Source organism: Sturnira hondurensis, unplaced genomic scaffold, assembly GCF_014824575.4.
Source record: "Sturnira hondurensis isolate 20B ecotype Veracruz unplaced genomic scaffold, ASM1482457v3 Scaffold0023357, whole genome shotgun sequence".
NCBI classification, from domain to species: Eukaryota; Metazoa; Chordata; class Mammalia; order Chiroptera; family Phyllostomidae; genus Sturnira; species Sturnira hondurensis.
Window position 1 is genome coordinate 11,791,654 of NW_028095988.1, and position 13,127 is coordinate 11,804,780.

The 13,127-nt window shown below is 41.8% G+C and overlaps 2 gene segments (V, D, J or C); both read right to left on the reverse strand.

The window, feature by feature from the left end:
* Window positions 1-8,746: 8,746 nt before the first annotated feature.
* Window positions 8,747-10,239, reverse strand: LOC118980833 (T cell receptor alpha variable 38-1-like). The segment is given in 3 exon segments: window positions 8,747-9,097; window positions 9,351-9,462; window positions 10,230-10,239. Coding segments are annotated over 3 exon segments (430 nt in total).
* Window positions 10,240-12,134: 1,895 nt separating this feature from the next.
* LOC118980956 (T cell receptor alpha variable 21-like) lies at window positions 12,135-12,831 on the reverse strand. The segment is given in 2 exon segments: window positions 12,135-12,532; window positions 12,725-12,831. Coding segments are annotated over 2 exon segments (378 nt in total).
* Between the last annotated feature and the right edge of the window lie 296 nt (window positions 12,832-13,127).

Genomic DNA, 13,127 nt, shown 5'->3' on the forward strand with positions numbered 1-13,127 from the left:
TCAGGTCCCTCTTTGGATAAAGACATTTCTTTGTTCATATATTATTTCCTGCATTTCCACATGGACACAGAAAATCCCAAAGCCATTTTATGTCATTCCTACTACCATTAAGATTGTGTTTAGCTGCAAGTAAATAAAAAACTCAACCCAATAATGGCTAATAAAGTTTGTATGCAGAATAAATCTGGAGGAGGGATCTGACTTGACATTGTGTAACCAAGCAGAGTGGGGTCCCTTCATGGGGTACCTTGGCATATGACCCAGCACTGAGTACTGGAAGAAACAGGTTTTTATTTACAATATTCCAATGTTGGGGGTAGGGTTAGGAGCACTTCAGCTCAGAGTGTCGTTCTTTCATGAGATTCAGCACTTCCCTTGTTCCCCAACAGTCCATAAGCCAAAAGCCCCCAAAGCTCCCCATATCCTTATATGTGCTTAAGCTAACTATGCAAACAGTCTCACAGCAGCTCTCTCCTTCAGGATCTGGGTGAGTTGTCATCAGCCTCCTTGTTACAGCCCAGGAATGCATGTGCCGTGTTACACTGGACCACGGTGAAGCCCAAGGAAGACACGCCCCAAGAGTCCAGATAGAATCCGGGTCTGTGAGGCAGCAGGTCAGCATAGTCCTTGATGGCTTTGGAGTTGGATAGAGCAGCATGATCAGAGCAGCAGTGTCTCTTTCTTTACTACACCAGATGGCTAGGTGGGATCCTGACTACAAACTGCACAGCTGCTTGCTTACTCCTGTCTTCACATGGCTGCTACCTTCTCTCAGCTGCCATCTTTAGTCAGGGCAAGCGTGACTTAGTGACCCAGGGGGAACCACCTCCATGCCTCTTGCCCAGGTGCTGTAAAAACCCTGGCTGTGTCACAAGCCACCATACATTCTGACGGTCATGTACACAACTTTTTCACCTTTTGCCCAGGTGGGAGCACAGCTTCCCTTCAGGAAAGACACAACCCTTTTGCCATTGTAATGCAAAGTAACTCTGCTTCCCATCCCCTAACCATGGGCCATGGGGGATTTCTGGGGATCCCCCCTCACTCCACATCCCATTACAGTGGGATTGGGAAAGGCTTATGCTTGTGCTTTCCTTTATAGCAAAGTTATCACTTCCATGTTTTGGAAAGAAAGAAGTTGGAAAGTGAAACAGGAGAATGTGGCTCCTGTGCCAGGAAAGCAAAAACATTGCAGGAACTTCCTAGCAGGTTTCTGATTATGCCTCATTGGTCAGAACTGTGCCATATGCAACGTTACAGAACCCCAGCCTATGCTGTTCTGGAACAGCTGTGGGGTCTCATTGCCCACTGCCCACTCCCAATGCCAGAGTTTGGTGAAAAGGAGAGGAATGTTTATTTAAAAGTTATGCAAATTTAGAATAATGGCAGTGAATTCTGCCATTCTGCCAGACCAGTTTCAGAATATGTCAGTCAGAGGTACTGTCATACCAGAAAAACAAAAGTCTGTGGTTCAGCATTTCCCATTACAGTTCAGCATTCCAAGTACTTCCCACTAATCTGTGCTTCCCTGAGCAGTTCCCACAATTCGGTCAGCTGTGCAGCCATGTTCTCCCAGGCAAGTCTCTCAGCAGATGTCCTCTTTCTACCTCTAGCTCTTAACCCAAAACCATGTGGCACCTCTCTACTCCAAACCTCATGGTGCCTTCTTACACACCAGACCTCATTGTGGGCTGGTGGGAGCCCTTCTACACCCTTTTAAACTGCATTCATGGATGGCTGCCTTAATTTTAAAAACTGACCCAGGGCTTCCAACGTGACCTTATACTTGGCACTGTATGCACTGAAGTTCACGCAGGCCTTTACCCAGGTGGCAGCACAGCTTCCTTTCAGGAAGGGCATGGCTGTCACTTGCCATTGTTATTAAAATTATCTTAAGCCATGTCATCCACTTCTCCACTTCCCCCAACCATGAGTTGTGGGGGAATATGCTCTGTACTGTTTCAGCAACACCTATTTGTGAGAAAGAATGTGAAATACAGAGTGGGATTTTTAAAAAAATGTGGGGATACATTGCCCAAATCAAAACTCGGAGTTCTGTTTTTCTGGAAGAAAAAGGTACTGGTGGTTCAGCTGAACAGTCTCAGAGTCTGCCTTCCTGACTACCCAGGTGGGAGTTCAGGATATCAGGTCGAGATTAACTCATTCCTTTTTGAGGACTCAGGAAAAACTTCACCATAGGGACCACATTTATTCAGAAGCATTATTTTTTTAAAGATTTATTTATTTATTATTTTTAGAGGGAAAGGGAAGGAGAGAGGGAGAGAAATATCAATGTATGGTTGCCTCTCGTGGGTTCACTGCTGGGAACTAGCCTGCAACCCAGGCATATGCCCTGACTGGGAATCAAACCGCGATCCTCTGGTTTGCAGGCCCACGCTCAGTCCACTGAGTTACACCAGCCAGAGCTCAGAGGCATTATTAATAATGTTATTAAACAGGGTGTTTATTGAGTATGTATGATACACCTCGAACTTCATATAATTTTGTATATTATATCTCATTTAATTTGTAGCAAATAACAAGACAGGTGTTCCGTTTAATATGTATTTACAAGGAAGCTTAGCTGAAAATAAATAATCGCCCAAGGACACAGAGTTAGAAAATTGCAAAAACAGAATTTGAACCTGGGTTATACTGACTCAAAAACTCATGTGGTTTGTATTATATCATCTTGCTTTAGAAAACAAATAAGAACTCTTCAAGTATAAAAATGGGCTAGTGGATGACTTGCCAGAGGAAGATAATTTTCAACTTCTACCTTCTTCATCCTTGAGAACTTGAAGTTATTGTGTCTGCCAATCAAAGTCTAATCCCCAAGCAAATCCTGTGCAAATACAAGCAGCTTCAGATCCACCAAATGGAGAAAGTGCTTTAGATCACAGTTGAATTGTTACCGGAGTATAAATTGGGCCTTTCTCTGTCAAAAAGTAGCAACTTTCTTCTAAGTATTTTAAATTTTTTATAAAAGTATAGTTTACATATAATATTATATTACTTTCAGGTGTATAAGAGCGTGATCCTAAAACCAGGAAAGACCGGCACTCGTGCTCCCTGTCACATATCAAACCCAATAAGCAGAGACTGGGATTGAATCTTTATGGGCACTTTATTCAGATGGCCAGCAATCTGAGAAGAAGGCAGGTTCATACCCTAACTGACCTTACACTTTCTACCAAACCAGCCTTTTTGTAACAGAGAACAAAGTGAATGAGGGGTATTGAAATTCAGGGAAAATTAGATTTAAAAAAAACAACCCTGCAGTATTCTCACCTTGGGCAGTTAGCTGTTCCCGGGGGTGGGGGTGGGGGTGGGGGGGATTGTCTCTCCCTGGAACACAATGGCCTGTATGCCTCCACTTGTTTCCCAGGAGGTAATCTTTAGCAGTGCCCCAGGAGGTCAGCTGTGTCTCTCTTGAGCCAAGATAGGTCTTATCTGTAGTTTCTGAAACAATAGTTTTAACATACACTTTACTTAATAAGCTTATAACTGTTTACCTTAAAGTAAAAATTTCCAACTCTTAAGTCGCCTATCAATTCTTCATTTATACATATTATAATATGGTTACTACACATACAAATATATTATGATATTATGGACTATATTTCCTATGCTGTACTTTATGTTCCTATGAATTATTTATTCTGTAACTGAAAGTTTATACCTTTTATTCCCCTTCAACTTTGTCTCCCATTCTTCCACTCTCCTTTCCTCTGATACCAGTTTGTTCAATGTATCTCTAATTATTTTTTGCTGTTATTCTGTCTTTTACTCCAGTTTAATAGACTGAAGAGGTAGCAGTTTCATCACTTCCAGAGTAGTAAAGTAAAGCTGTAAAATTACTCATTTCTGTGCCTTTGTACCAACCATCCCTGGTTGTGGTCTTTAGGAAAACAGGATGACCATTCAAGACTATGTACACTTTGTCTGGTATCTTCCATTTATCCCTCCATAAGGACTCTCTTCTTCCTGCTACTGCCTATACTGGGGAGCTGCAAACCCATCTTTTTACTGGTTCTGATAGTGAGTTATATTTCCAGAAGTTTGTCTAATAACAGAGGAATCATTGTCCAGGGCACGTGGGAATGTTCTGGAAAGGTAGTGGCAGTGGTTCCATGAACGCTAAGGTCATTGTCATTGTTCATGTCAAGCGGTACATAAGAAAGAGCTACAGGAATGTGACAACAGTGGCACTGGAGCCTGCAGTAAGGTTAGGATTTGCACAGCAGGTGCCCCATGAGCACTGTGTGCCTGCACAGAGGTAGATGCCCACATACCTCTGCAAGTTGGGATGCAGTGATGAGCAGGGAGCAGTCCTCTCTGGCTTTAACCAAGCTGAACTGTTAGTCTCTTCTGCACCTTCATTTCTACAACTCTAGCAAATGTTATTAAGAGGATAGTACCTTTTCAAGCCTTCTGCCTGTAACATTGAAATGTGGGGAAAATTCTTGAGGAGTTGCAATACACAGTGCAATTTTCTCCCTCCTGGATGCTTAGAAACCAAGGACTCTGCTCCAGCTACTGGGCGCTCTCCCCTGTTTAGAAACACAGCAGAGAGCACTGGGGTTGGGCATTAGGGACTTTTTTCCAACCTGAAATGGTTTCTCCTTCCTCCTTTTTCTCTCACTCTCTTTCTCTCTTTCTTCCTTCCTTCTTTAGCTCTCCCTTTCACTCTCTACAATAAAATAAGCTGCTCTCACTGATTTTTCATCTTCTTAGGATTTTTTTGTTCATTTAAATTGGGAAGCTCTGAAACTCATATGCCAGTTCAATCTAGAGGATCAACACTGAGAATTTCAGGTACATGTTTTCTTCCCATCACTAGTATAAGGATGGAAGGGGTGTGTTTACAATGAGTGGTGGGGGAGGATGGGGTTTGTGGGAAAATGGAGGCACGAACTACCCTTGGGCCATAGCATTTGAAACTAAAGGGGAGAGATCCAGATGGCTCCAAGTCATTCAAGGGGACTAAGAGGGTGGCTCAGTCTATGAAGGTGTGGGCCTATGACAGGCAATAGAAGTTCTCAAGGAGGATGTGAAGAAGCCACAGGTGATCCAGAATGTCCTTTGCATGTCTCCAGGTCTGCTTCTACTTCCAGTCTGAGTATGAATCCCTGGTGCCAATGCAAGTAACTCAGGGATGACAAGGATTTCTATGAATGTTTATTTTTAGTTATTATTTAGCAGTCTGCCTTTGGATCCCTTTTGTCTCTCCCAACTTCAGTAACTTCCACCACTCATTCTAAACATATCCCCAACCTCAGCTCTGGAAACCATTCATCAGACAACTCTTCCAGCTATGAAGTATCTTATCTAACTCTCTGCCACTCCCCTAATGGGAACAGATGGAAACAAATGCTCCACCAGTGGTCTAAAGAGTAAGAGCTATGTATTGGTATAATTATAGGCATATAAAGACACGTTGGTGCTACTTTGCCCATTTAATTTCCCCCCCTTAACATAAGCAAGATGAATCCACTCCAGTGCCAGATATCCCCTTTTCTCAGGGGATTCAAGTTGGTGAGTCTGGTGACAGCAGCTGCTGGGCCCTATCTTTGACCTGGTTCTTTTAAATGGTTGCTTCATCAGAAGCAACTAAACCATTACCCCAAGTAAACTGTTTGGGGAAAAGTCATAGCAGTACATGAACTTGGACTAGAGTTGTTTGTTCTTTTTCTCATCTTCTTAGATAAGACAAATGGTGTTTAAGAAAATTTAAGATACAGGGTGAAATTAGGTTAATGTGAAGAATAAAGACTAATACATGGTAAAATAATTGCAAATCAATAAACATAATATATCACATAAATAAAAGATAAAAATAACATGATCTTATTAATACATGTGGAAAAACATTCAATAAAGTACAGCATCCATGTATGATAAAAACACTCAGCCAAGTGGGAGTAGAGGGAACATTCCTCAACATAATAAAGGCCATATATGAGAAATTTACAGCCAATATCATATTAAATAAGCAAAAACTAAAAGTTTTTTCTTTAAGATCTTGAAATAGATAAGGATGTCCACTTTCGCTTCTTCTATTCAGCATTGTATTGGAAGTCCTAGCCACAGCAATCAGATGAGATGAAATAAAAGGCATCCAAATTGGAAAGGAGGAAGTAAAACTGTCATTGTCTGTAGATGACATGATAGTGTACATAAAAAATCCTATAGACTCCACTAAAAAATTACTCAACCTAATTAGTGAATTTGGCAAAGCAAGGGGACGCAAAGTCAATATTCAGAAATTGAAGGCATTTTTCGAACCAACATCAAAATATCAGAAACAGAAATCAAGAGAAAAATTCCATTTGCTATAGCAACAAGAAAAATAAAGTACCTAAGAATAAACCTAACCAAGGAGGTAAAAGACCTGTACTCAGCAAACTATACAACACTGAAGAAAAATTAAGGAAGACACAAATAAATGGAAGCACATTCCATGATCATGGATTAGAAGAATTATCATCAACAAAATGTCCATACTACACAAAGCAATTTATAGATTCAATGCAATCCTGATGAAATATCAATGACATATTTCAAAGATATAGAACAAGAATTTCAAAAATTTATATGGAAGCATAAATGAGCCTGAATAGCCACAAAATTTTTGAGAGAGAAGAACAAAGTAGGAGGGATCACCATACTTGATATTAAACTATATTATAAGGCCAGTGTAACCAAAACAGTCTAGTACTGGCATAAGACAAGAAACTAAGGTCAGCCCTGGCTGGTGTAGCTCAGTGGATTGAGTGCGGGCCTGCGAACCAGGCGATCTCGGTTCAATTCCCAGTCAGGGCACATGCCTGAGTTGCAGGCCAGTTCCCAGCAGGGGCCAGTTCCCAGCAGGGGCCAGTTCCCAGCAGGGGCCAATTCCCAGCAGGGGATGCATGAGAAGCAACCATACATTGATGTTTCTCTTCCTCTCTCCTTCCCTTCCCCTCTAAAGATAAATAAATAAAATAAAATAAAAAAAGAAACTAAGATCAATGGAAAAAAAGAGAGAGCCCAGAAATAAATCCAAATCTCTATGGTCACTTAATAATCAACAAAGGGGGCAAAAGCATAAAATGGGGTAAAAATAGCCTCTTTGAAAAATGGTGTTGGGACACTGGAAGCTACATGCAAAAAAATGAAACTTGACTGCCACTTACCCCACACACAAAAATAAACTCAAGATGGATAAAAGACTTAAATATAAGTCATGATCTAATAAAAGTCCTAGGGGAGAACATAAGCAGGGAAATCTCACACATTCCATGCAGCAATATTTTCACTGACATGTCCCCTAGAGCAAGGGACATAAAGGAAAGAATAAATCAATGGAACTTCATCAAAATAAAGTTTCTGCACAGCTAAAAAAAGTATATCAGCAAAATGAAAAGGGAACCAACTGTATGGGAAAATATATTTTCCAGATATCTCAGACAAGGGTTTGATCTCCAAAATATATAAAGGACTCATATGACTCCACTCCAGTAAGACACACAAAAACAATTAAAAAATGGGCAAAGGACCTGAACAGACACTTCCCCAAGGAGGACACACAGAGGGCCCAGAGATATATGAAAGGATGCTTGGCATCATTAGCCACCAGAGAGATGCAAATTACAACCACAGTGAGATACTTCACACAAGTCAGTATGGCTATCATAAATGAATCAACAAACATTAAATGCTGGCAAGGTTGTGGAGAAAGGGAACCCCAGTATATTGTTCTTGGGAATGCAGACTGATGCAGCCACTGTGGAAAACAGTATGGAATTTCCTCACAAAACTAAAAATTGGAATTGCATTTTGACCCCACAATTCCACTGCTGGGACTTTACCCTAAGAATACTGAAACACTAGTTCAAAAAAACCTATGCACCCCAATATTCATAGCAGCACAATTTACAAGAGCCAAGCATTGGAGGCAACCTAAGTGCCCATCACTAAATGAGTGGTGAAAACTGTGGTACATTTACACAACAAAATACTACACAGCAGAGAGAAAGAAGGAGCTCCTATCTTTCACTACAGTATGCATGGAACTGGAGAGCATTATGCTAAGTGAAATTAGCCAGGTAGTGAAAGACAAATACCATAAGATCTCACCTATAAGTGGAACCTAATCAACAAAACAAACAAGCAAGCAAAATAGAACCCGAGACATGGAATTTAAGAATGAACTGACATTAATCACAGGGCAGGGGGAAAAGATAACAGAAGAAAGAAGGAAGAGGGTCATCAAAGAACATGTATAAAGGACCCATGACCAAGCCAAGGAGGGTAGGATTAAGGGTTGGAGGTGAGGATGGGTGAGTCAGGGGAAAGTCATGGTGGGAATATAGAGACAACTGTATTTGAACAACAATTAAAAATGATAAAAAAGAAATACATTTTTTATAAAAGCTTCATTGAACAAAATTGTAAAGTTTAAAATTCCTGGGAGTATGTTGCTCCTCGGTAAGTTATAAAGATGTTTTGGAAAAAGGAAGTGTAATCTGCCACATACACCACACAAAGATAAGAGGTTTACATGTGATATGTGCATGAAGAAATTTTGTAACACTGGAAGACACTACACATAATGTTATTTTTTAAAGGAGTAAAGATTGAGACATTCATCTTCCTTTGTTTCTTATATTCAGATAGAAGTAGCTTTTATCCCCCAGAGAGGGCAATGATTTTCTATGTTCCTGTTTCCCCAACCACTTCTCCTCTGCCCTCTGACACCCGTGCTGTGGTCTGAGGTTTCTGTACGCCCCTCCCTGTCACTCATCTCACTGTGCCTCTGAGAGAGCACAGAAATACATCGCTGCATCCTCCAGCTGGGAGTCTGAGATCCTGAGGCCAAAGTACTTTCTTTCTTTCTGGAAGTTCGCAGAGAAATGATCATTTGTTGCATTTTGTTCTTTGTAAGCTTCTTGGCGGATAATGAAAATCATCTCTCCACTGGGAGGCTGTTTGTACCAGAACAAATAATAATTCCTACTACTAGCTTCATATGTGCAGGCCAGGGTCACAGTCTCTGCCTCCCGCACAGACATTTCGGCCTGAGACTGATTGACTGTCTGGGCCACGCTGAATCCTGTGGAAAGGAAGACAGAAAGGACTGACTGCACTGGGTGTGACACCAGACAGGCAGAGCAGGCAGACTCACAGCTGGTTCCCATCCCCACCCGCCCCTACTCTTGTTGACCCAAACCTCAGGTAGAACCTGTCAGCTTTCAGGCTCTCCATAGCTGGGCTCTGTGAGGCATGCAAGTCCTTTTCTGTTAATCTCCTCTTGATTCTGAGCCCCAGTAGAAAACATTGTAAATAAAGACTTACACCTTCCTTACCCAGACAGGCAGAGACCATGGCTGCCCACAGCAAGGCAGCAGGCGTCATGCTGACAGGTCTCCAGCAGAGTGAGGAGTCTGTGCTCTGCTCTGATCTGGGTGCTTCTCTGTGCTGGTGACAGGAAAGGGCGTCACAGGGGGGAGGGGGACCAAGTCTCAGTGTGGAGTTTTCCCAACACTTTTTGGTCTTTCAGATAATAAATTCTTGATTATAATATTATTTCTTTTTTATTGTTGTTCAAGTACAGTTGTCTCCATTTTCCACCCACCATTTCCCATACTCCATCTATCCCCACCTCCCACTCTTGATTATAATTTTAAATGAAAGTAAATAATGTTTTCTGAGTCCTTTCATTCTAGAATAAAACTACAGACTAAAGAGCTGGCAAATTAATTTCTGATAAGACCTAATCTTGGAGAGGAGTCAGGACCTACAATGTTGAGCAGAAGTGGCAGTGTTTCATTTGCAACAATAACAAAGTCTAAGTTTTCTTTCCTTTTTAAAATATATATGAGATAGCAACTATGATATATGTGAACAATTAATTATGGGTAATAAGAAGACACTTGTTTTATTCATGTGTTCAATTTTTATATTTTTATAATTCCTTCAAGTAAAGAATGAAAAAAAATTTTATGACTGAAAAGAGTACTGACTAGACTGGAAGCTGTTCACCTCAGGTCCAGTTGAGCATGTTTTCCCACAGACACTTAAAGATAATTAGTCCATGTTGGTGCTGCCTCAGAAAACTCTGAAGTAACTATTGCAAGAGTTCTCATCAGCATTAAATGACCTCAAAGTAGTCATTAAGAGTGTTTCACCTCTCATTCTATTTTAAGAAAATATTGTGAATAAAAACTTTTTTAAAGAAAACATACCGTGATACATTAGACGTTTGCATTTCAAGAGGAATCGACAGAGGTGATTAAATCCAGAGTTGGATCCTAAGTCATACAGAATGGGTCCTATTACACCAGGTTTCTCAGCCCCATGGTTCTTGGTGACACAGTGGTTAGGGGCTTAGCCTCTCCACTCAGGAGTGCAGAGAGTTGTGACAGTTGGGACCAGCCCTGAATGAGGCTGATAGAATGTCTTTTGCCCTAAAACACAGTTTGATAGCAATAGAAGAAGAGGCAACGGAATTTGATCTAGATCATCTCTATTCTTGTCCTATGATTTGTATTCCTATATCTTTGTTTTGGATCTTCGAAAGTCAGTTCCAGTACAAGGATTAGTGTAAGCAGTTTGTGTGCAAGTGATTCTGTCAAAGAACAATAGGAAGTGAATGAGGGAAGGGAAGGAAGCCAATGCAGGGTGTTCTCATCAACCAGTTATTATTGTGGGCAATTGGAGCTTAACCCAGCTGGGTAGGTCTGGGGTTTGGTATAGAAAGCCCTTTGGAGATTTCCCAAGTGAGGTGTGAAGGAGGTGGAACAATCCATGATCTCACTGTCCACTGCCAACTGAGGGCTGCTTTAGGAACTCAGCGGCATCTTGAAGAATAGCTCCCCACCCTCTCCTGCCTCAGCTGAGACTTTGTTGTTATTCCATGTTCTGTTAGACTAGTGGTTGGTGGATAACAGTCTATGCAGTAGGGTGAGTATATGCAATGGTCACGTGTCCACTGTCCCACCTCCGTGTTACAAAGTGGGTCTGTTGATGTGGAGGGACGAGAAAGCCTTTGATGATCAGTCAGACACTCTGAGCCCTCAGTTTGTGTTGCTGTGTGTGGCCCTGTGGGAGGGAAGGCAAACTCACACCCTGGGTATGTATTAACCCCAATAATAAAAGATGTCTGTCACCTCCAGGTATAAGTGGTCCAATGTAATCTACTTGCCTACCAGTGTCTGGGAATCTCTTAAAAAGGGGGATTCCATATTGAAGGCTCAGTATGGTATCTACCAATGACAGGTGGACGATTTGGCAGCATAATTAGCCATATCCAGCTTGGTGAGAGAGCATTCTTCTGGGCTCATGGAGAACCTCTATGCTGTCACCTTGGCTAATCTGTTCGCAGGTCTATTGTTCAAGCATTGAACTGGACAGAGACTGGTGACATCCTCTGGAAAGATTGTCCTGCTCAGGTGTTTGTTCAGTGCTCCCTCTGCAGGCGATGCTCTCCAGTGGGGATGGATGTAAGATGTAAGGATCCCAAGAACTTGTGCCCACACACATACTCCTTCAGTTCATGGTCACCCTGAATGTGACTCATGCTCCTCCCACCCCACCTACTCAGGGTTCTGACCTTAGAAAAGACAGGATGTTGGCCCTTTGCAAAGACTCACTGTTGATAACCCCTGGCCATACCCCTTCGACTCTTCTCCAGTTATCTGGTTGACCTTTCCCCTTCTTAAGGAGGAACAGAATAGCTATCATATTGTGCTCTCTTTTCACCGTGTCCCTTATAAAATTTATATCAGTTTCCCTCAGGTTTTAGTATTTCACCTTCTATGTCAGTCTTTTCACAATGTCAAAACACGACATTTTCTTTCATTACTGAAGTGATGGTCATGTCTTTTAAGATACTGTATTTCAATATATTTTTAAAAGTCTGCCAGAGAACTCAATGGCAAGAATTTTACTCTCTTCTTTCTTTATTCTTTTCAGTGCTCTCTCCTTTGTGATATTAAATCTCAGGCTTTTGCACTGGTATTAACAGAGTAAGAAATTCATGCTGAGAAACAAAATACATCAAATAGTATTTGACAGCATTATTTATCCCTGTGTATGTGCTTTCAAATAAAAATATTTGACATTTTGCTATAAAAAGCCCCTCACTTTTCTCTTTGCTCAGACCCAAGGTACAGTCACTGTCCTGGAGCCCCTATAGGGGGCAGTGCAGGGCTCTGCAGGGTTTAGGTGCAGGTGCAGGTGCAGGTGCCACACTGTGTGCTTGCTGCACACAGGAACGTGGTGGAGTCAGAGAGCCGAGAATCCCTCACGTGCAGGGAAAAGTGCTGGCCTTCTGTGTTAAGCCTGGCTGTGAGTTTTCTGTTCATCTTTTCCTTCTCATATGATCCCATTTGTATCAAGTTGCTGAGGCCTTCTCCAGGATCCTGTCTAAACCACTGGAAGAAATAAAAATTGCGGTCTGTGTAACTACAGTTGAGTGTGAAGCTCTCTCCCTCCTGGGCTTTCAGGAAAGCTGGGCTCTGTTCCACCTGTGATTGTTGGTTTGACCCTGTTCAAGAGAATGAAGATGTTTTCATGCATAAGGAACTGTTATTTTGTTCCCCTTGGTTGTTAAATATTTCTTAGAATAAAGCCCAGATCGCCCCTGGAATCCTGGTATATTTCATTAGCAGAGGGGTCCCATTTGTTTTGCTTGGCCCTTCCCATCCCCTCTCACTCCCCCTAACTCCCCCTGACTCACAGGTTAGCTGCACACACAGGAGCATCAGTGAAGCTCCCAGGGGAATCTCCATTCTTGCTTCTTCCTGGAGCCTCTGAGGATTCAGTCAGGATGCTTGGAACTGGCCAAGTCAGTGAGCCTAGATCTTTGTTCCAGATTCTTCTGTTCCTTTTGTGTGGACACCCCTGGTGATCTTCATTCTCTTGTCACAACCAATCAAAACTCACTTGACACAATAAAGCCATCATTCAAAGTACTCTCTGGAGCTCCTGTTCAGAATTCTAGCTTCCAACCAGTATCTTCTATCAGTGGAAGCACTGCCCCCATGTGGTCTGAACTTTTTTCTTAAATTTTTTTCCATTTCCCCCTTAGCACAAAGTAACTCATTCTGTTCAATTAAAGGAAATTAGAACGTATAGAGAAG